The 24,798-nt window shown below is 43.7% G+C and overlaps 1 protein-coding gene across 1 annotated transcript in view; it reads left to right on the forward strand.

Annotated features, from left to right (window-relative positions):
• The window catches only part of LAPTM4A (lysosomal protein transmembrane 4 alpha), a 47,786-nt gene that overhangs the window by 11,891 nt on the left and 11,097 nt on the right, over positions 1-24,798 (forward strand). Inside the window, exons 2-3 of the mRNA XM_073625337.1 lie at positions 21,564-21,684; positions 22,952-23,028. Of these exons, the coding sequence (XP_073481438.1) occupies positions 21,564-21,684; positions 22,952-23,028 (198 nt within the window). The remainder of the gene's footprint in view (positions 1-21,563; positions 21,685-22,951; positions 23,029-24,798) is intronic.

The following is a 24,798-nucleotide window of genomic DNA, read 5'->3' on the forward strand; positions in this document are numbered from 1 at the left end:
TTTTTTTTTTTAAAGCCGTTAAATCCACGCATCCCTTACTCTATCTAGTCTGGAAAAGAAATGTTTTGCCTTTAGTTCTACTTTAAAACCACCAAAAAATTCTATATATTTTTGAAAGCAGAGGCCCTGTAAAATAAAATAGTGGTAGTTGCAATTATTATTATTTTTTTTTTTTTTGCACAAATGTTAAGTCCATATTTTAAGAAAAATACACTAAAGTTAATTTTAGTTGACACAAACGCTATATAATATCCGATGTAAAATTTAAAAGATGGGGTTGTTTTATGACACGCCACAGTACTGTAAAGGTGATCGACTGTCCCTACAGCCACCCAGATCACTTTTGCTGAAATAAAAGCACTACAAGGTCACGGCTGCAGCTGTGACCTTATTTTTAACCGGAAGGTGTGACCTTATTTTTAACTGGAAGGAAAGCTATGATACGTGTTGGAAGGGTGTGTCTGGGTCCCACATACATCCGGTTTCTGAGCAAGAGAGAAGGCGTTTTCTGCCACAACACCAGCATTGCATGAACCTTTCTCTGCATCTGGGTCCTTCTCTAGTTGTTTCTAAGAATTCATGCATGGAAACCCTGTGTCTTCTATCTGAGGAATCTATAATGCATTTGGAAATGTGTTGCGTTTTTATTATTATTATTATTATTTATTATTATTATTATTATTATTTATTTTTTACCTATTTTAGCCCCGGAAGATTTGGCTGCTGAATGACCAGGCCATTTTTTGCGTTTCGGCGCTGCGTCGCTTTAACTGACAAGTGCGCAGTCGTGCAGCGCTGCACCCAAACACAATTGATGTCCTTTTTTTTTCCCCACAAATAGAGCTTTCTTTTGGTGGTAGTTGATCATCTCTGCGTTTTTTTTTTTTTTTTTTTTAATTTTTTTAAATTTTTTGCGCTATAAACAAAAAAGAGCGACAATTTCGAAAAAAACCACAATACTTTTTGCTATAATAAATATCCCCATATTTTTTTTTTTTTTTTTTTTTTTTTTTAGTAATGGCTGCGATCTGCGATTTTTTTATCGGGACTGCAACATTATGGCAGACACATCTGACACTTATGACACATTTTTGGGACCATTCATATTTATACAGCGATCCGTGCTATAAAAAGGCTGATTACTGTTAAAATGTCACTGGCAGGGAAGGGGTTAACACTAGGGGGCGATCAAGGGGTTAACTGTGTTCGCTCTGTGTTCTAACTGAAGGGGGATGGGACTGTCTAGGGGAGATGACAGATCGCTGTTCTTTGTATGAACACACGATCAGGCTCTTCTCCCCTCAGAGAACGGGGTTCTGTGTGTTTACACCTACAGATCCTGGTTCTCGGTGTGTCATGAGCGATTGCGGGAGCCCGGCAGTCGCAGTCTTCTCGGGGGGGCCAGCAGCAGGTGGGTGCGCGCCCCTAGTGGCCACAGGGCGAAGCGACGTTGCATAACGTCATTTCACCCAGCCGTGCCATTCTGCCGCAGTAAAACTGTGGCGGCTGGTCAGCAAGTGGTTAAAACCATAGTAAACCGGAGCCTGCGTTGCATAGTAGAACATTAAGAGACGCTTACCATTTAGAATGAAGCCCTCCAGTGGCGAGCTGACAGGGCTTCCATCTTCACCCAGTCTTCCTTCCGAGTTCACATCCTACGGCCTTCTTATTGGCTGTGCCACGATGATGTCAGTCCCGCGCCACTGAGCTCTGAAGGGACAGCGCGGTACGCAGTCCCTACAGAGCGTATGTGCCCGTGACGTCATTGGCTGCATGCAGTTTTGATTCACTGCACCTACAGGTAAGCCTTATTATAGGCTTACCTGTAGGTACATGTTCACAAAACAGGGTTTACTTCCACTTTAACCTTTTTGTATCTGCATACTTTGATGATGGTATTTTATATACAGAGTTGTAGACTTTTTCTGTAGTGGCTGACTTTGTCAGGCAGTGCAGCCAGCTTCCTTGCTGAAGATAAGGTAAAGATGTGCACAGGAACCTTGACTATCCTGGATCTCTCTCTTCGTTGGCTGGGATATAGTAGCCGGAGCTGGAGAAAAAGGAAACAAATGCAAAAATCCCATCCTAGGGACTGGTGGAGTGCAGTAAAATCCTTTTTTGTTCTTGGGTTTAGATATGTTAAGGTTACTCTGAAGGACAAAGTTCATAGTATTTTCTATAAAAACAGCATACTCAAACAGTAAAGTTCTATGGCTTCAGGAAAATGAGGCATTCTCAGCACCTAAAGCTGGTAGAACCAGTTCTAGGCTGAAGTATTGTCACTTGTTCTTGGCAGAGTCAGCCTGTAACCTGATGAAACATATGCAATGTAATCTTGCTTCTTTTTAAAGGGTCATCTATACATGAAGATCCTGGTTGGGGAACCTTGCTCGAAAATACCTAGTCAGTAGAATGCCAAGTGTGACAGTGCTGAGGATACTGATCTGCCTATTACCTGAGCCATTCTCTGTGGTGGGAATGTTTGATTTCAGTAGCTGGATATATGATGTTCGATATCAAAGTGACTTGTAACCACTTGTGATTTTGATGTGCCTATTACTAGGCATCTCAAAGTGCCTGAACATACCTGTTTTTTTCTGGAAAAGCCTGCTTCTGATCTACAGATCCATGATGCCAGGCTAGCTTAGGACCTGAGCATAGACCTTCTTTATTGCTCCCCAACATGTGTAGATGCTCTCTAACAATCCATTGGTAGCAGCTGTGAAACTCTGTGAAAAAAACTCATGTTACTTTACATTCACTTTAGGTTTCTTCATCTCTTCTTTCCCATTGCCTGGCGTTCTTTTTATTTTTTCTATTGGTTGACCACCAGCCAATATGGAAAGAATAGTTTGATGTCATTGTATGTAAACGGATTGTGCTGGAACCAACTTTACATTCAAAAGTCTGATTTCCAATCTTGATTTTCAGTCACTGTCTAGAAATGGCTACAGAGCTGTGGCATGAGGGGGAGTGCAGGGGGTGCAACCTGCTCTATTCTCAGAAACTTTCAGATGTCAGAAATGAGTTGGAAGTGCATGGTACATTTTTATATGCAAGTTCCAATTTGACTAGGAGAGCTGCGATGCCCCTTTCTAAAGTTCCAGCCTCATTGTTCTCTACAACCTGTATGTTGAATGTTGGAAGGGGTGTTTCCACTGTAAGGTTTACTGGTACAGGAGTCCTCCCTATTATTATTTTATTTTTTGTTAGAGATGTTTTGTCTAGAAAGGTATGCACAATCACCTTGAGACATTTACTATCTGGTAAAAAAAAAAAAAATACATTGCATAGACAGCAAATTGGCAAAGCAAGTCAATTTGAAATAAGAAATACTCCAGGAAAGCTATTTTCATGCTGAGCTAGAGCTGCACGATTAATCGTTAAAAAAATCGCGATCTCGTTTCAACCCCCCTCACGATCTCTATGCAGCATTTACACGATTTAGTCATGTAAGTTCAGAGATGTGCTCTACTCAGCTGTCAAAAGAATTTATAAAAAAGCTGGTACATGTTTATCAACATTGGGAGAGAACTATAAACAAAGAATCTTTTAGTACTTTTAGAGCAAAGTATTGAACTTCGGTCTGTAAATGAGGTCAGTTTAACCATAAAGGCCCCTTTCACACGATAGGCCCGCTCAGATCCGCCTTTCCGTTTTTCAGGTGGATCCGAGTGGGCCACCCATTGACTTTTATGGGCAGGTGGATGTCAGCGGAGATGTGTCTACTGACACCCGCCTGCCATCCGATCAGATAAGATCCGCTCAAAACAGACGGGTGGCGATACGCTCGCCATTCGTCGATCGAATCGGATGAAAGCGGACAGACGGATTTTCATCTGATCTCCCATAGAGGACAGCGGAGCTCTGACAGGTCCATCCCTGCACAGTGAGCGGAGGCGGACCGGTCACCTGCCTGCTCAGCGGGGATCAACAGAGCGATCTCTCACTGAGCTGGCGGAGTCTGCTGAGCTGATCCGCCCCGCGTGAAATGGGCCTTAAAGACTAAACCTTTTTCTGACACTTGTTGCTTACAAGTTAAAATCGGTGTTTCTTAATCGTACATCACAGGACACAGAGCCATAGTAATTACTATGTGGGTTATAGGCCACCTTCAGGTGATGGACACTGGCACATCCTAAGACAGGAAGTCCACTCCCTATATAAACCCTCCCACTACTGGGAGTACTTCAGTTTTTTCGCCAGTGTCTAAGGTGTTGGTCACGAGTAAAGATGTGCTGTGCTGAGCTCCACTGGTGCAATCCTTGCTGGGGCTAGCAATGCAGCCGGATCCATTCAAAGTGTCTTTTTAGGCCGAATTGAATGGTACCCGGGCCTCGTGGCGGAAGAAACAAGGTTTAGCCCATAACGCTTCTCTTTTTAGAGAGCTGGACCCCGGGATCCAGTGCTTATGGTTTTTCAGCCATAAATTTTTTTCTGACGGGGTGCTATTACGGGTTCAGGAGTGCGGATCCCCCGATTTTAAAAAGGGGGCCCCAGTTCCTGAAGGTTTTTTAAACAGAGCCCACCGTGTGGTGAAGATTGCGTCTGTTGGTTTTACTACAGAAATACCTGCGGCGGGAAAGTTAAAGTGGAGTTCCACCCACTTTTACAACTCTTCAGAATCCCTCACTAAACTGTGCACTGTAAACAAATTGGATATTTTTAAAAAAAATTTCTCAGCACCTACTGTATATCTGCTGTATTCATTTTTCACTTCCTCCTCCCTGGCCGCGGCCCATCGCATCATTTCCTGTTTGCAATGCCTTCTGGGAAGGGACGGCAACTTCCTCTGAAACTGCCGTTGCTATGGAAACCTGACCTGAAACCTATTACACTGCTTGTGCTGCACTGAGCATGTGTGAGATCTGCAAGGATGAGATCCAGGAAGAAATACAGTCTGGCTTCAGATGCCCACACTTAAGATGGCCACGGCCTGCTGTAAGTTTATAAAATAACAAACTACTGGTATAAACTAACAAAACAGACCGTAGTTTACAGACTAACTTTACTAGAATACATTAAGCTTGTGTATTATAGGGGTATTTTTATTTAAAAAGTATAATTTCGGCCGGAACACCACTTTAAGTGGAGACTTCTAAAGAATTTTAAAGTTTCTTATGAATTGTCTCCTTTAAATAGTAAATGTTTTCATGCCTAAAAGTCACCACTGGGGGCTGTATAGAGCACGTACCTTGTCATGCTTTCTCAGATCATGCTGTGTCAGCAGACGCTGACAGACCTCTCTCCAGCTTGCAGTCACAGGACTCCAAAAAGATGTTGGAAGGGGGGGGGGGATTTTTCTCTAAACCCCCCCCCACCCGGACAAAAGCTCTCCCCTCTCTTCCTGAGTAGAGGGAGAAGCAGAACGATCAGCGGATGCCGCTCCGTTCTCCACCGCCTTTGTACAGTGGCTTGTCACAGCCCTCCCCGCCGCCCACCCGCACACACACCGATCCCGTCGGCTCAGAGGCCCGCATGGGAAAATGCTCCTTTTTTGAAAAGAGGAGGGCACGGTGGGAACACGGAGTGGGCGTGGTTTAGCGCGGCGTGCAGCGACGTCCAGCGTGGGGGTACTTTTAAAAGACTCCATTTTTTGCTGACTGCAGCTGTTGGAGAGCCACAAAAACTAAAAAGAGGCATGTAAGTGGTGACATAGGTATTCATTTGGCACGTTTATTAAAAGCATCAGGCTAAGCGTTAAATAGCAGCGGCAGTTGCTGGACTATTTGCTCAAGAGGTGGATGCGATTTCTTGTGGTAGTCCCTCTGCGTTTGTGCATCAGGCTATTTTCAGAAGGGGGGTAGAAACACCCCAAAAAGGGCTTAAAAGGGACTCCTGCAAGCTCTAAACACTATACATTGGCATTTTCCCCTGAGAGTTCTGGGGGGGCCGGTGAGAATAAGCGATCAGGGCTATCAAATATTGCAATTGTTTTCAACAGTGCAGCCCCTGTCTATTACTGAAGAGGGTTTTCCTCAAGCCATGATGGGATTGGCTAGCGGCTTTAATCGCATCCCAGAATGGGATAAAATCAGCTTCACAATCTGAAAGATTGATGGTGCAATTCTTACTGAATTTTCCTACTCCCACTTTTTTTGGTACTCCTCATTGAGTCAGTTGATATGCCCACTTTTCCATTTGGGTTCACTAAATCATCCTCAAGTAGCACATGCCTTTTCCTGTCCATTCATTGCTGGAAAGGCTTATATATTCTGAGTGGGATCACCCAGATAAGCATTTTTTTCCTACAATACTGTTTTAACACTTTTTTCCTATGGAGGAAAAATTTACTAAGAAAGGGAGATACCAGCAATTGTCGCTGCTATATCCTCTGTGAATGAAAGTTTGACTTGTCCAATAGACAATGCTCAAATGCTTAGGGATCGATCGGATAAAAAGTTGGAAATTCCTATTAAACAAAAAAAAAACATATTTTTTATCTGATGTCTCAACCTGCGCTAGCAGCAATAGTTTTTAAAGAGCAACTGTCATCTGTTCCTCCTCTGACACGCTATTGACTCACCGACAGTCCCGTTCACTTTAATGGGATGGCTGGTGATGTGGCAGCAGGTGAGTGGATGCCCACTAATGGGCGCTGCCATGTATCTGAAATGACAGGTGCTCTTTAAGCCTGGGTTCACACATGTTCGGTGCGAATTGAAGCTCAGGTTTCACTGGGAAGATAAAAATCAGTTGTTCAAAGATTCCTCTGCGTTCTAGCTGCGGATCAGTGAACAGGGAGAGGGAGAGGTGTAGTGAGGAGAAGGAGAAAATCCATGTTCAGAACGCAATGCATCTGCGAATCAGATGTGTTCCCATAGAAGATAATGGGCTTGTAATTTGCACCGCAATGCCCAGAAAACGCACACGTTTTTTGTGCAATGCACATATGTGAACCAGATGCATTCATATGAATTTTAAAATGTCCTGTGAATTGGATGCCGCATCTAATTCGCATAGGTGTGAACGGGGGCTAAATGGACTTATTCTTGCTGGTAGTTAGAATCTTTAATATTTGCTAACAAAATGAAGGTTCCCTATTTAGAATAATAAGCTGTCAGGTTAGTAAATATTATAGATGTTTAAAAAATCATTGATTTTTTTTTATCCACCCTGGTCAAATGACTTTGTGTGCCATTGAGAAGATGATTGGCTACACCAGATTGAGTTTACAAGTCATTTTTAGGAGGGGTGATCCTTTTTCCAACTCTGTGATTCTATGTTTGAATTTATTTATTTTTTTTTTTTCTGACATGTTGGTGTTATATCTTTCACTTGGATGTTATAAGTTGCACTGAGTAAAGCAACGTCAGCAGGTCTGAAATGAGAAGTATTAGGCTGCCATAATGTTTTATCTGCGGCTATATAAAATCCATACTGCCTGAGCTTCCTGCCTCCGCTGTACCAGGATGACCAACGCAGTATTTTTCATGGTTTTGGATACTGATGACTATAGCACTGCTACCTGTTGTGAGAAGATCAGATTGACACGCCAACTAGGTGTGTGTGTGTGTGTGTGTTTTTTGTGTTTTTGTTTTTTTTTCTTTTTGCAATTATAAGCAGGTGCTCATTGCGAAATAATGTCGTTTGTGATCAGGCCATAGTGCTTCATTTAGCCCTTCTTCTCTTTCCTCCTGGCTCCCATGACCTTTTAGTGAAAGTGATAGCAGCAGCTCTGTGTAAAGAAACTGATTTGGCCCGCTTCCCTGCTGCAGATAAACACATCTCCAAGGACAAAGCTTTCCCTGAGAGGCCTAGGCCAGGCGGCGAGCAATGTCATCTTCTTCTTGTCCGAATTGCAGTAACGTTTTATATATTAGTTGGCCTGTGTATGGAGTGCATGTATGGTTGATGGGACTCCGCTTTTCCATCACGGTGGCAGGGAATGATTAATAAATGGCAGCAAATATTTTCCAGCATGCCAGTAATGTATTCCATAAGCTGTCAAGTCCTGAGACATGTCACTTGAGATGTTGGGCCAGGTGATGTCACCAAAGTTTCCCAGGATATCGGTAAATCTGACCGTGGTTGCAAGAACTGCTTAACCACTTCCCCTCTCACCCGTCTACACCCTCTATGGAGCAGTTTTTATGTTTTTTTTTGCTATGGACCTATTTATTCGGCCATAGATTTTTCATTTAATAGAGTAAATCCACTTCTGTTGAGAACAAAATTCTCTCTGGGTGATATATGTACATTGTAGTGATTTTAACAAACTTTGTTGCAATTTCCTTCCTGTTTCTGAAGGAATAGCTCTTTGTTGGACCAGATTCTAAGCAAAGTGATTCTGAATCAGAGTGACTAATTTATTGTAACCAGCTGATGTATTTTCTGTGTTCTGATGTGAAAAGTTGCAGTGTCAGTATTTCTTTAGAAATGATTAACCCAAAAATTAAATTTTTGTCACAGAGGATGCTTATGCCCTGAAGTGCTAAAATCTTAGTGGCAACCTGGAGGCGTTCTTATACCAGCAGTGTACAGAATGCTTCCAGGTTGCCATATTGCATTGAATTTGACAGAAACTTACAGCAGCTGCAGTTTGAAAAGGAAAGGTCATTTTTTAGAACATTAAAGCAGTACTACTCACACTACTAAACACTATTGCATTTATTTTTAATATTCAAAGCCTACTCCCCCATCCATCTTTATTTTGTTGAGAAATCATTTTGAAAAAAAACCCCTAGCATTTCTGCCTGTGGCCATCTTCAGTAAGGGCAGACGGTTTATGTAGCATTTACTTCTTGGAATCCATCTGCCCTTAGCTCCGGCATACAGGCGGGGGGGTGTGCTTAGTTGAGAATCCCCCCCGAAGATTCCTGGGATGTAACTGAAGGGTAAAAAAACCTCAAAACAAGGAAATATAATATACTTTCCTATTTGTTGTTATTATTAATGATAATATTTTTATTCTGGATTTATATAGTGCCAACAGTTTGCACAGCACTTTACAATGTTAGGGCAGACAATACAATTTAATACAGGAGGAATCAGAGAGCCCTGCTCATTAGAGCTTACAATCTAGGAGGGAAGGTCAAGTTATACAAAAGGGTAAATCTATCTATTTATTATTGCTAGCAGCATAAGGATTAAGAATAGTCAATGTTGATTGAGAGAGTGGAGTTTCACTTTAAATGTAGCAATTGCATATGTTATATCAACCTTTTGATGCCGGCCGCACACATATATGTGGCCCTGTGTAAACCACTTAGTGCTGAGAGCGCGCTCCCAGCACAGTAGCCGGTAGCCGATTGGGAGCTTTCCAATCATGTGACCATTGTGACAGCCAGCCACAGTGGTCACATGACCCGAATGCCCAGGTTTTTAAAGGGTCAGGAGGCGGTAGACGCGAAGGAGTTCATTTGTTTCCCCCCATAAAAGTGGAGTTGCCCATTAAAGTGGATGTAAACCCGTTTTTTTTTTTTTTTTTTTTTTTTTTTTTTATCATACTGTAGAGTATAAGATTTCCTATCATTTGAGCCCAGTCTTGCCACACAGAGTTAATCCATCTCTGAGCAATCCTCTTTTATTGTTCAGTGAGATAAATCTTGACAAACAGAGAAAAACTTTGTCAAATCCTCCCCCTTGCTGTGAGTGACAGGTGATTTACATATCTCGTGCACTAGCCTAAGAGACATACATTATTTTTTTAATTCCCTCCCCCACTCCTTTCTTCAGCAGCTCTGCAAGGATTGGCTGTTCCAAACCTCAGCATGATTTGGCATGCTGAAGTCATGTGGTTACTTTCCTGTCTTTTCACTGGATGTTAGAGATCATAACAGAAGTTCAGTGTAAGAAATACACAGGAGAAAATGTATATTGACAAGGGGAGTGTAGAGGTGGGCGGGGACTCTACTGACATCACGACTCCACCCACCGAGCTCCAGACAACAGACCCACCCACAGAATCTGCAGTTTTTCGGGTCTGATAACAGACAGAGGGGAGACATTTGACAGATAAGGATACATGCAGGAGGCATGTATATCCTTATAGATAACCCCTATGGCAGTAGTTTAGAAAGGATGACATTGGGTTTACATCCACTTTAAGACAGTGTTTTTTTTTATTTTTTAGGGCAAGGCATCTTGTAATATCGTCTCACAAAAATTACCTTTTTAATGCAATCCATAGACAAATAAAAAGTAACAAAGCTCATAAAAAAACTCTTTCTTCCTCCTCTTTGACCTGTGTTCAAGTGTTACTATGGAATAAAATATATGCATTTTTTTTTCATTTGTCCCATTTAAATTAACACTAAAAGCAAGTCTGTAATGTTTTCCCCCCAAAATTGTGCACTTTTAAAAATGACACATTAAAGAAAATGAACTAACAAGACAAAAGAAAAAGGGTTAATAAAATATATATTAAAATATATAATTATATTATAATCTTGTATTTATCGGCATATAACAAGCACCTTCATTTTTAGGAGGGAAGTTTTTCAGGGAAAAAAAACTTAAATTTTAGGAGATTGGACTTCCTATTACAGAGGCCGCTGAGTAAACAGGAGATTCTCGCTGTATGTATGTAATCTGATGGCGCTCGTCCCGCCCCCTCCCAGGCAGCCCAAATTGCAGTATTGGCGTGTAACACGCACACACTATTTGCATCCGATTTTCAGGGTGAAAAAGCGCGTGTTTATACACCAATAAATAAAAAATATATATATATTTATATATTATGTAGTTGAAGGGTTCATTAGGGCTGGTTAGGGTAAACAAAGGGTTAATAACGAATTAAATGGACAATTTTCATAACTTTTGCTTTACTTGTCAGGTTGCTTTAGGTGAGTGCTTCTGCAGATGGAAGCTCATTCCCTTTAATCTGCTGATGAGTAGATACAAAAGTAACAATGTTGCTTCGTCTCTGCGCATCTAAGCTCACATGACAAGTTGCACCATATTTGTGCCTATGAAACTGTTCAAATTGGTGCGACTCCGACTTTCACCAATTTTGAGAGAGGTTCCTGCACTTTTTTTGACGATTTCATGTGCGACTTGCATATATATATCGGTGCATGAAGTCGCACAGATGTCATTAAGCCTCACATGAATGCGCACTGACCGGTGGCTTTGAAATTGCACTGAAGTAGCGGAATTTTAAAGCTGCATTCAGTGTGAATGGGGGCTGAATGATGTTGATGAACACTGAGTCAGCCAATCATTTTTGCCAGTTTCAGCTGCTAGAGTTGGTGTATTTTTGCCCAGCAATAACTGGCTTCATTTGCAGAGCTGAGAATTGCTAGCAATTGGGAGGGGGAACCCGGAGCTGCAGCAGGACTGCCTGGGACTACACACGTCCTGTGTACTATGATGACCTTTTTGGGTGTATGCCTGTAAACTTCCCTCAATGCACGCCATAGGCATTTACAGGCATTCAGAAAAAAAAAAAAACACCAGTGGGGCTACGCCCACATTGCAAGAGTTAATTGCTCAAAAAGATGATTTGGCTACGCAATCTCCCTAGCTGTTAGATGGTGTAGACAGGTCCCTGCTCTTTTCCAATGGCCCAAGATCCTGATGATGTCATAAAGACCAGTCTATAGCCCTGCATTGGGTGTGATGGCACCTGGGGACAGTCTACCACCAGAGCATGGGGGAGTGGAGGATCAGCTAAGCAAAGCGCTTTTCTCTCATAGACAAAATGAACAGTTACAGTACAGGCGAAGCCCCAAGGGGGGACTTCAGTCTGCTGGAGTTGTGCTTTAACCTCCTTATAGGCCAGCATATTTTTAAAAGTGCTTCAAATCCTGGAGTGTTTTTTGCGGTTGTTTGTTTGTCTTTTGCGTTCTCTTTGTCTTTTGCGTTCTCTTTGTCTTTTGCGTTCTCTTTGTCTTTTGCGTTCTCTTTGTCTTTTGCAAAGTAGAGAACAGCCTGTCAGCTCATGTATGTAACAGACTAGTTAGATGTAATTAGTTCATATGCTGGTACTGTTCATTCTTCCCAAATCTTCCTCTTGTATGAATCATTGCTCACATGACCTGCTGAGATGCAGAGATAGTTCTTTGTACTTGATAAAAGATTGTCATAAGTAGTGCCCCCCAGTATACCTCTAGTGTAATCCTAAATGATGATGCTGAGTTTACTCTACACCAGGGGTCTCCAGACTTTTAAACAAAGGGCCAGTTTACTGGGGTGGGCGGACTGGTCAGTTGGAGTAAACATTTTCTTTATAGTGCCTGTGGTCAGGAGGAAGAATTGTGTTCCATAATGGGTATTAGTGATAGGATGGTGCCCCGTCCTTGGTGTTGGGGGGGGGGGGGAATGGTGCCCCGTCCTTGGTTTCGGGGGGGGGGTGAAGGAGGGGAATGGTGCCCCATCCTTGGTGTCGGGGGGGTGGGGAAGAACGGTGCCCCGTCCTTGGTGTCGGGGGGGGGGTGGAATGGCGCCCCGTCCTTGGTGTCGGGGGGGGGGGAGGAATGGCGCCCCGTCCTTGGTGTCGGGGGGGGGGGGAGGAATGGCGCCCCGTCCTTGGTGTCGGGGGGGGGGGGGGAGGAATGGTGCCCCATCCTTGGTGTCGGGGGGGTGAAGGAGGGGAACTGTGCCCCGTCCTTGGTGTCGGGGTGGGGGGGGGATGGGGAGGAACGTTGCCCCGTCCTTGGTGTCGGGGGGGAGGGGAGGAACGGTGCCCCGTCCTTTGTGTCGGGGGGGGGGTGGAATGGTGCCCCGTCCTTGGTGTCGGGGGGGGGAGGGGAGAGGAATGGTGCCCCGTCCTTGGTATCGGGGGGGGTGAAGGAGGGGGAACGGTGCCCTGTCCTTGGTGTCGAGGGTGGGGTGGATGGGGAGGAACGGTGCCCCGTCCTTGGTGTCGGGGGGGAGGGGAGGAACGGTGCCCCGTCCTTGGTGTCGGGGGGGGGGGAGGGGAGGAACGGTGCCCCGTCCTTTGTGTCGGGGGGGGGGGAGGGGAGGAACGGTGCCCCGTCCTTTGTGTCGGGGGGGGGGGGGAGGGGAGGAACGGTGCCCCGTCCTTTGTGTCAGGGGGGGAGGGGAGGAACGGTGCCCCGTCCTTTGTGTCGGGGGGGTGGAATGGTGCCCCGTCCTTGGTGTGGAGGGGAACTGTGCCCCGTCCTTGGTGTCGGGGGGGGGGGGGAGGAACGGTGCCCCGTCCTTGGTGTCGGGGGGGGGGGGGAGGAACGGTGCCCCGTCCTTGGTGTCGGGGGTGGGGGGGGGATGGGGAGGAACGGTGCCCCGTCCTTTGTGTCGGGGGGGTGGAATTGTGCCCCGTCCTTTGTGTCGGGGGGGGTGGAATGGTGCCCCGTCCTTGGTGTCGGGGTGGGTGGGGAGGAACGGTGCCCCGTCCTTGGTGTCGGGGTGGGTGGGGAGGAACGGTGCCCCGTCCTTGGTGTCGGGGGGGAGGGGAGGAACGGTGCCCCATCCTTGGTGTCGGGGGGGGGGGGGGATGGTGCTCCATCCTCAGTGTGGGGGGGGGTGTCGAGGGGGGGATGGGGCCCCGTCCTTGGTGTTGGAGGGGGGGGAATGGTGCCCCATCCTCGGTGTCGGGGGAGGCGAGGAAGGAATGGTGCCCCGTCGTTATTGTCAGTGAAAGAAATAATGTTTCAACATGTATATCAGTGGAAGAAATCCCCAAGGGTCGGATAAAGGCAGGCAAAGGGCTGCAGTTTGGGGACCATAGCTCTACAATGCAGTATGAGAGAGTCTGTTGCCTCACTCTGTGCTTTTCAGCTGCATTTTATGTAGTAGAATTTTATTTGATTTAGCATTTTTTTTTCTCAGGCTGACTCAATCCGGGTGGCCAAATTTCTGCAGAATTTAAAGCTGGATTCCAGACAAACTTATACATATGGGATTTGTATTTCTGTCTATCCAGTCATGGGATCTCACTGCTTTACAGTAAGGTTGGATCAACAGTTTTGACGTTCATGAATTGATCATTCTGGCCCTATGGAATGGCCTGCGAGATCCCCTCATCTTTCCCCACTTGACTTATACTTGTGGGGCTACTTATAAGCCGTGGTGTACAAGGAAAACATTGGAAACATGGATCACTTAAATGAACATTCAAACACATTTGAAATGCAATTTAGGCCCTTTTCACACGGACTGTCTGATCAGTTTTTCAGGCAGACCTGATCAGACCTTCCAGTCTCTTCTATGGTGGAGCGACGGATGTCATACAATTCGATCCTGTCCCCCAAAAACTGACAGATGGTGGTCCTATTCTTCATCTGTCTGGCGGATTGGATGGAAACTGACATCGGTGAAGGATAAATATTACTTATTTGCAAAAATTGTGAAGCGTATGCTAAGAAAAACGTTGTTTTTTTTTTGGGGGGGGGGGGTTCCAAAATGTTTTGATCATTTTTCATTTGTTTAGCAAAAAATTAAAAAAAAAAACAGTGGTGAATAAATACCACCAAAAGAAAACTCTGTTTGTGTGAAAATAATTATAAAAATTTCCTTGTCAAATTTGTTTATTGTTTTGAATAAAATGAAGGTGAACAGTCTGAATTTTACAAGGATTGTGGTGCATATTCAAAGGGTAACAAACTAATTACTTTAATTGGAAAGAGACAAAAATTCAAATGCAATATCGCAATCTATAATAGAGATGAGCCAATTATCAGTGCGGCCGATATTCACTTTTTTGGAAGTATCGGTCACAAACATACCCGATTATTGCTTCAAGAGGTTTTACCGGTGTGATACATGCAGATTCAGGCATCACCCCAGTACCGTTCTTTAGAGCGGGCGGTCAGCTTTTTTTGTAATAACTGATGCGACTCAGCAGCCATTCGGCTGTTATTACAAGCAGCGAGAGGTGACGTTCCCGCCCCCGCCGTGATCGCCCCCCAGGCTCTCCCGTCCCACCGTGAGGCCTGTGCAACCAGCTGGCACAACCGCTGGCTGACCGAAGACCCGATGCTTTGTCTGGGTCTCGGATCTAGTAACCCGGAAGGGATGTCGTGAGATCACTTCCCGGATTACTGGCTTCTTAAAAGCACCAGTTTTAAAAAATAGAAGGTATTCAAAAGCACCGATCTTGACGTTTTGAATAGTTGCAAGTGCAGAGGAGGGGTTTGGGGTCCTAATAGACCCCAGATCCCTCCTTTAAAGAGTACCTGTCACTGTCTATTACTATCACAAGGGATGTTTACAAACCTTGTGACAGCAATAACCGTGATAGTAAAAATGTTAAATGTACAAAATATCGGCAGAGAATATCGGCCTGAGAGAGGGCTGAAATATCGGTATTGTATCGGCACCGAAAATCCGATATTTGTCAATCCCTACTATATAAACATCAAATAGACAGTCAAATGTAAAAAATGGCATATAATTGAAAAGAAAGAGAAGAGTAGATTGGTGACTACCGGGCTAGTTTATAAACGAGGTGATCAATAAATCAGTAAAGCAAAAGTACATTTCAGTGGGTCTGGAGAACAAGCCTGTGAGTACCACATAAGAACTGATAAAAGGGAAATGAAAAAGGAGTAAGAGGATAGAAGAAGTAAAGAAAAGGGGGAAAAAATACAGTGGGAGTAAAGGGTAAATGTGATAGTGCGGCTTTAAAAACATTTCATAGGTTATATATCAAAACAGTAAAAGGAAAGAAACCAAAAAAGAAATGAACTAATAGCTACACCTAAATTCAAAAATATACCCAAATATGAAGACTGAAAAAAAGGTGAATAAGAACGCTAAAGGAGAGATAACTGACAAAATACACAGATGCTCAAGGTGTGAACACGTGTACTATATACATAAACATGCATGAGAACAATATATGGAGGAGGTCTATCCCAGTGCATGAATTCATAAACACCAGCAGACCTATCCATAATAGTCGCCTACTACATAATCTCACATTCCCGAAAAAGGGCCCAAACTAGGCAGTACTCTGCTACTTGTAATAAAGATAAAAATATTGTGATAATAATCATGGCAGAATGTCTTATGCAGCAATACTAACTATAAACTCAATATTTACCCTCCGGCAACTGAATGTAGTCAGTAGGATTTGTAGTAAAAAGCTTCCGATCATATACATGGGAAGGCCATCCATCCCGCTGAAGCGTTGCATTACATTGAGTGGATCGCCCATCAAGAGCAGAGCTGCAAGTGGGAGATCAAAGAGTATGAAAAGATCTATGAAACAAGATCTATAAAGTAAGTACCGGTATTATAGCCTGTGCCCCGGGTTTTAGAAGAATAAAGCATAAAAGACGGTTCGGATATGAGGATGGGTGGCTTTCCCATGTATACGATCGGAAGCTTTTTGCTACAAATCCTACTGACTACATTCCGTTGCTGGAGGGGCTATATGGTCTTTATAGGTACTATTGTTGCATAAGACATACTGCCATGATTATTATCACAATATTTTTATATTTATTACAAGTAGCAGAGTACTGTCTTGTTCGGGCCATTTTTTCAGGAATGTGAGTAGTATGAGACTATTACGGATATGTCTGCTGGTGTTTATGAATTCATGCACTGGGATAGATCTCCTCCATATATTTTTCTCATGCATGTTTATGTATATAGTACACATGTGGTCACACCTTGAGCATCTGTGTATTTTGTCAGTTACCTATCCTTTAGTGTTCATTTTCTTTTTTTTTTTTTTCAGTCTTCCTATTTGGTTATATTGTTGAATTTGGGTGTAGCTATTGGTTAATTTCTTTTTTTTTTTTTTTTCTTTTTCTGTTTTGATACTTTAACCCATGAAATGTTTTTAATCCAAATGTCGTGTTTTTTTTTTTTTTTGTTTTTTTTTTATATGTGCATTGTTCTCTTTGCACCAATTAGGCATATACCTTAAAGCGGAGTTCTACCCAAAGGTTGAACTTCCGCTCAATTGGCACCTTTCGGGGGAGAGGGGGGACAGGATTCCTGTCTTTGACAGGTATCCTGTTCCCACTTCCGGAAGTCTGGGCCACAGCCCATGACATGACCCTGGGGCTCCCTCCTCCTCTCCCTGTCGCCGGGCCAGTCGGAGAGAGGAGCGGGGGCCTTGCACATGCACACTAGGGTTCCCGGCGTGAAGCCATAAGGCCGGGTTCCCTTAACCGCAATGGCGGCAGCAGCACCCAACAGCTGATGGAAACATCAACTGCGGTACCGACATCGCGGGACTCCAGGACAGGTAAGTGTCCTATTGTTAGAGGGCAGCAGCTGCAGTATGTGTAGCTGTTGGCTTTTAATTTTTTTTTTTTTTTTTTGGGGCGGAACACCGCTTTAAATAGCCTGTGCAGAGAACAAATGTTGTGAACAAGCACGGTATACTTATGTGAAACGCGTCAACTGTGATTCATGTACAATTGTCTGGCATATGACAATAAAGACGTCCTGCAAAGCATTCATTCAGTTCCACTGTGCGACCATTCCTTTTTCCTTACACATGTTGAGGACGGTGGTGAGCCGGGGTCAGCACCTTGGGCTGGTTTGCACCAAGAATTGCCTGCAGCGGTGTGTTTTCTCTTGTTTTGGCTTTGGACTCTCAATTGCTTCCTTTTTAGCATGGACAAGGGAACTATTGGTTCTTGAATGGTATCGGCTATGGTTTGGTTTTGCGTCAGAGCTGTAAAAAAAAAAAAATGCAAAATTGATTCTGTGTAATTCTGTCTGGTTTTAGATTTAAAAGAGCTATAGCAGGATTAGGTTGTATTTAAGTCTCAAACATTTTAGAAGCTAAATCAAAAACTGCCTTTCAACATTTTTGGGCTATTGGACAATCCCACCATATATGGAGTTGAGTACCAGGATCTAAACAGCCGTGAAAACAAGCTGCAGGGTAATGGGGAGCGTATTTCGTTATCCTAGCAGGAACTAAATACCAAAGAGAAAGCACCTTATAATTTGTTTTCACAGCAACAACATTACAAGGAAGGAGGAAGCAGATGTATTGGCTAAGCCTATACTGGACCATTCAGTATTATCGACTGAGCGGTTTAGAGCTTGTTCTCATTAAGAAACATAGGGAGGGGGACTAGTATCAAAACTAGCTAGAATTTGTTTATAAAGAGTCAAAACAAGTCCTCTGATATGTGGGACATAATTACATATATGCTCAAAACGTGGCATCTGGGAAAACAGCGTGTCTGATTGTAGATAAGGTTGTTTTACAAAATTTTTTTTTAATAGCGGAATAATTCAGATTGGAAAAGTCCATACGTTTCAGAGTAGGAAAGGAGTGTAAAGAAGATGTGGATACAAATTTATATAATCTAAATAGTAGGGATGCACCAACACCATTTTTTTTTCTTTACAATGAGTACAAGTACCGAATTATTATTATTTTTTTTTTTTTAGTACTCACCGATACCTACTGCCACTGTTTTTGTTTTAACTTCAGCTGTCGGCAATGGTACAAAGCATTGAAAAGTTATTTACAAATCTTTTTTTTTTTTTTTTTTTTTGTAGCGCTTTTTCAATGTGAAATGTGTAAATATATGTTAATATATATGTAAAAATATTCACTAATAAAGCAAACAAAAAAGTTTTATTTGTTTATTATTTATAAAATATATGTTAACAAAAGAAAAAAAGCAGGAAAATAATAATTGCATGGAGGAGCATAGGGAGTTAAGGGTTATTAAGGGGTTAAACACAGGTGTATTTGTTCATGGCTTTGATCTGCAGATGAAGAAACAGAAATATACTAAAAGAAAAAATTTTTCTTTTTATTTTAGTGTTTCAGGGCTGAGCAACATTGTTACCGGCTGCTTTTTTTTTTTGACAGCTCCAATTACCAGACTTCTTTAACACTGGGGAGACCCACTGACAGCTCAAAGAACCGAGCCTGAAAGTATCAGTTTCAGGTATCGGTGCATATGCACGGGTACCGATTAGAGGTCGACCGATATGGATTTTTCTCTGGCCGATGCCGATATTTAGAAATCGAGGGGGGGGGGGCGATATATAGTGCCCACCAGTGCAGCCTATCAGTGCCACCTCTTTAGTGCCCATCAGTGCCCACCAGTGCAGCCTATCAGTATCCATTAGTGCCCACCAGTGCAGCCTGTCAGTGCAACCTCATCAGTACCCACCAGTGTCCATCAGTGCCTACCAGTTCAGCCTGTCAGTGCCACCTCATTAGTGTCCATCAGTGCCACCAGTGCCACCTCAGTGCCCACCAGTGCAGCCTGTCAGTGCAACCTCATCAGTACCCATCAGTGCCCACCAGTGGAGCCTATCGGTGTCCATCAGTGCCACCTTGTTAGTGCCCACCAGTTCAGCCTGTCAGTGCCACCTCACCAGTGCAGCCCACCAGTGCCACCTCATTAGTGCCCACCAGTGTAGCCTATCGGTGTCCATCAGTGCCACCTCATTCGTGTCCATCAGTGCAAACCAGTGCCAACCAGTGTATCCCACCAGTGCAGCCGTTCTGTGCCCACCAGTGCAGCCCATCGGTGCAGCCTAGTGCCAACCAGCACACCCCATCAGTGCAGCCCATCAGTGTCCATCAGTCCCACCTCATCAGTGCCCACCAGTTCAGCCTAATAATGTAATTCACTGCCACCTCATCAGTGCCCACCAGCGGAGCGCTCCCTGCTCCGTTCCGCCCCCTCACCTGGCCAAAGACCGCTCCATTCGTCCCCTGACGTCTGCCTCCGGACTACAAACCCCAGAATGCAGCGCGGCCGGTAATAGCCAATCGGTGGCCGCCGCTGCCGACTTCCTCCACGGAAAAAACAAAAAAAAAGTCAGCAGACAGCGGCCGTGATAGCAGCCGTTTAGAATAGATGGGGGAGGGGGGGTTCTACCCAGCACGCCCCTGCATCCGATCCCTCACAGTTGGCCTTTTTTTCCATAATAATTGGCCGGTGCCGATTTCTATAAAAAGGCGAAATATCGGTCGACCTCTAGTACCGATACACGCATTAAACGAACTAGGGGAAATCCTGACAGGGTTTTTAATAAAAGAGAGAAGTGGTATATGGGGCGATTGAAGGCCGAGAGTGGTTTTGAATCTATCCCAAATGGATAAAGCGTTTCCTGATAGGATTGCGGATAGAGATACATTCAATTGGAAGTAACCATAACATATTAGCTACGGAGATAAGGTCACAGTCGACAGACTTGATTGCTACCCATAGCAGGAAAAACAATTATAAAAATGTAATTTGGGTACAGTGTTGCACAACCGTGCAATTGTCATTTAAAGTGCGATAGCGCTGACAGCTGGAAATTGGCCTGGGCAGGAAGGGGGGTGCAAGTGCCCGGTATTGGAGTGGTTAAATTGTACGCCCGCGTGTGTGAGTCCTTTAGTGGCCAGCCCAGGTTATTTACACCAGAATGTAATATCTACATATTTTATTGTAGAAATCCCTTCATGCGCTGTGTAGACGATCCTGGAAGAATGTGTTTTTATTTTATGCAAGGTCTGCTTTAAAAGTGGTGTCTGTAGGTATTTTGATTTACAAGGGATTTTGGAATGTATAATAAAATTGTCTTATGATGGTGGTGCTAATGTTTGACCTTGTGTCTTAACATGTTGTTCAGGTTCTTTTCTTCTCCTTTTTGTTGCTGATAGGAAAAAAGCTTCTATTGTGGATATTTTGCATTAATCTAATTGCACATACAATTAAGTTTCATTATTTTCTTTTTTTATGAAGAGAACACAGCTTGATGTGTGTGCATTACAATCTCACTAATTTGGGGAAATTTGTTGAGAAATATGTTGGCTACATTTTGTTGACGTCCTTATGTAAATCGTGGGGTGTGATGCTGATCCATTTGGGCTCAGTATTTTAAGGCCCCCCCCTTGAAGAGTGTGTGTGGGGAGCACTGCAATGGTTAAATACTACGCAAGTCTAGCGGGTAGAAAGAATCGCTGTGATAGTTTATTCCTCTTGACTGCCTTCCATTTGTGTGACTAGTCCCCCAAAGCCTCTTCTCTAAGGCACTCCACGGGTGGTTGCACGCCATCAAGTACAATGTAGAACCATAAACATTGCACTATACATAAGATGGCAAAGGACCGCCCATAAGCCAGGTCACCAGAGAGAACTCGAGAGCACCGAAGCCTGCCGAAGGAAGGCTAAGGTACCGGCTGCACCTTATTCCTCTACCTCTAGGTGTAACAAACATGTAGCCTTGCCCTACTGCAAGGGGAAGGGAAAAGCGGAGTTCCGCCTGGGTCAAAAAAGAAAAAAAAAAATTAAAGTCAGCGGCTACAAATACTGCGGCTGCTGACTTTTAATATAAGGATATTTGCCTGTCCAGGGATCCAGCAATGTCCGCACCCGAAGCCGATCCATCCCTCAGCCCTGGGTGCAGGCGCCGGCATCATTACTAAGGGGAACAGGAAGTGAAGCCTTATCGATATGGGGTAGTGTTTAGAACTGTTTTTGTTTTTTTTCATTGCAGTCTGTGGCTTCCTGTCCCGGTGACAACTGCTACCCCCATTTCTTCCATTTTCTTATCCTAATTTTGCGAGTTCAAGAAGTGATTTGAAAGTCTCCCAAGTTGGGTCACATACAAAAATGACCTCACAGGAATTATTGACCTTTTTTTGTTGTTATTGTTGCTTTTATTAGTTAGATTCTAGTTGTGTTACATGTCTAACTGCATTGAATATTTTGCATTTGTATCCTCAGGTTGTGAACTTGCTGATGGGCATACTCTTGACAGTGAAAGTGACTCACCCTGACACTGTGCCAGCAGTCGACATCCAATATGAAGTTATCGGGAATTATTATTCCTCGGAGCGGGTGGCCGGTGAGTCCCTGGTCTTGTCTGTTCTGGTGTAAGGTGCTTGCTTTAGCCAACTGACATTGGTTTATGTACCCCATGATTTATGAGCTATTCTGTGAAGTGGGGTGGAAGGCTGTGAGAGGCTGTGTTCCCAGTTTGGTGTCTTCTTTTTCCATTAGTTACATATTTTCACAAAGTTTAGGATTCTAGGCCTTAAGTCCCACCTTCTGATTCCCTGTCCCATTTGTTGCAGTAGCCTTTTACCTCCCTGTGCCCTTATTTAAAAAAAAAAAAAAAGTCTTCATGCTTCCCTATTTTCCAGTCAACTTTTTGGGTCTGTAGAGTGACATCTTGGTTTCTCTTTCTCCAGCGATGGTTGGGGACTCAAGGCCGCAGAAAACGGTGCCATATTAATAACGTAGCACTCTTCAACATTCTCCTGAGTTCAGGGCAGATGGATATTGCAGAACCTTGACTGGTTGTACGTGGACTCCCCACCCCCAAACTGGCCACCCTCTGACAGTGTGCAGAGGTTCTTCTCCCTTGTTACAGCACTTCTTTTTTTTCTCTCTCCTGCACAGCCACATCATTCATTCGCAGAGATCTGTGAACGAACGAACTACAAGTCTCATCTGCCACTGTAGCAGGTGGACTCTTAGTTCTCAATGGAACACAAGTGTGGTGATTACTACACTCATGGTCCATTGACACTTCCTCCAGCTCTTGAACTGGACATCCGTACCTCGGTATGGACCTAGAGCTAGGGAGGTGTCTGCAGGAGCCTGTGCATTGGACCGGCGATTCAGTGATCACAAGTGCATTGCTTTGCAGGCTCATTTGTGAAAAAATAAATTCACACTTTCTGCTACAAATATGGATTTTTTTTTTTTTTTTTTTTGCAGAAGGTGGAGTGTTAGCCTTTAAGCACTTTTGATTGTGAAATATGTCAAGGCATCAACCGATACTTGTTGATTTAGTGCCTTTACCTTTTAATAAACCTTACAGTTTCTGTCAGCAGTTTAGTGGACCTACCTTTTTTTGCTCAAAACACATTCACTTTAATGTTGTAGCTTCAGCTAAAAACTGAAATCTCTATTTTGTGTGGACTGCCCCTTTAATACATGCCTGTATACATATGGCTGTGGCTTTAGTTTCATGTAACAAAAAACTGTGGCTTGCAGTAATTGAAAGTGATGATCCTATTGAAATGTGTTGTTGCCTTGTTGTTCACATTGCTGTGGTAGTAATATGTAGCAGCCAGAGTAATATCCTATTGATTTTTGTTTTGCAGAGAATGCCTGCGTGCTTTTTGCCATCTCCCTGTTAATGTTCACCATGAGTGCTATGATGGTGTATGGAGCAATAATGGTGAGTACATATCTTACAGACAATTCAGACTGGAGAAAGCTTGTTTTACTACAAAACTTTGTTGAATGCAGTATTTAGTTAAGCATTAGTGTTACAGGAACGTGTGCACTATGCTCTGCTATGTAGAGTTTTCCAAGCTGTAATCAGTTATGTCATTTCCAGGCTGCGTTCAAATGTTTTAAGTGGGTAAGGAAACAGTCTGCATTTGTAGCTCCAACTAGGGCAGTGGTAGACAACTTTGTTGATTTTAGGGAGGCTTCCATGCGGCCCCTGACATGGCCAAAGGGCTGCACATTGTCAAGGCAATGCTACAAAAAGCTGCCAGAAACCGCAGAACTGCAGCAGGGCATAGTCAGACAGCATGCATGCTACAAGAGATGATTAGACTGCGAGCAATATGAGATTGTGAAAGACTGCAGACCTAGAGCAGGAGATGGTCAGATGCCAAAGAGCTGAAAGTTGGGCACCAGGGTCATAGCAACTGTCGGCTTCCAAAGGGCTCCCTTACTTCTGGCAGCTGGAAGGAGACAAAACAAAAAAGGCCGACAATTTTGCCCCTGCTGGAGCAACTTGGAGCATGCTTTGCTGGGGTTTTTTGTCTTCCTCTGGATCAGTGGTTCTCAACTCCAGTCCTCAGGACCCACCAACAGGCCAGATTTTAAGTATTACCTTGGGGAGATGCAGACAAGAATACTGCAATCATTGAGCAGTAAATGAAATCACCTGTCATGTATTTTAGTTATCTTGCAAACCTGGCCTATTAGTGGGTCCTGAGGACCGGAGTTGAGAACCACTGCTCTGGATTAACTGTGGGTGTAGGTTTGTGTATATGGGATTGTATTTTTTTTTTTTAACTTGGACTTTTTTCTACCTGACTAATTTTATGTAATTTTGAGAAAAAAAATATAAATATATATTTATATATATATTTTTTTTTTTTACATTCTGCTATAAAACACATCCAATGGAAAAAAAAAAATCAAATTTCAACATAAATTCAGGCCAATATGTACTCTGCTACATGTTCTAGTAAAAAAAAATCCCAATAAGTGTATATTGATTGGTTTGCACAAAAGTTATAATGCCTACAAACTATGGGATATATACTGGAATTTGTAATTTTTTTTTTTTTAGACTAGTAATGGTGGTGATCAGTGACTTATAGTGGGGCTGAAATATTGCTGCGGACAGTCTGGCGCTAACTGACACTTTGTGGGTACCAGTGACCCTAATACAGTGATCAGTGCTAAAAATATACACGGTCCCTGTACTAATGACACTGGCTGGGAAGGGGTTAAACATCCAGGGTGATCAAAGGGTTAAATGTGTGCTTAGCTAGTTTGTGTACTGTTGGGTGCTTTTACTATAGAAAGTGATGGATTTTTATTCCCTCTGCGGGAACACAATCTACCCCCTCCCCCCCCCCCCCATTGTGAGAATGGAGCTCTGCCTTACTTTAAATACATTTCCCTTGAGATTAAAGGGGAGTTCCACACAAAAATTGAACTTCTGCTTTTCGGAACCCCCCCTCCGGTGTCACATTTGGCACCTTTCAGGGGGGAGGGGGGTGCAGATACCTGTATAATACAGGTATTTGCACCCACTTCCGGGCATAGACTCCCATGGGAGTCTACGCCTCTTCCCGTCCCCCCGCGCTGTCTGCTGGGACACACATGGGTCCCAGAGACAGCAGGGACCATCCGGATTGCGCAACCCGACTTGTGCATGCGCAGTAGGTAACCAGTAGGTGAAGCCACAAGGCTTCACTTC

Source organism: Aquarana catesbeiana, linkage group LG04 (genome assembly GCF_042186555.1).
Source record: "Aquarana catesbeiana isolate 2022-GZ linkage group LG04, ASM4218655v1, whole genome shotgun sequence".
NCBI classification, from domain to species: Eukaryota; Metazoa; Chordata; class Amphibia; order Anura; family Ranidae; genus Aquarana; species Aquarana catesbeiana.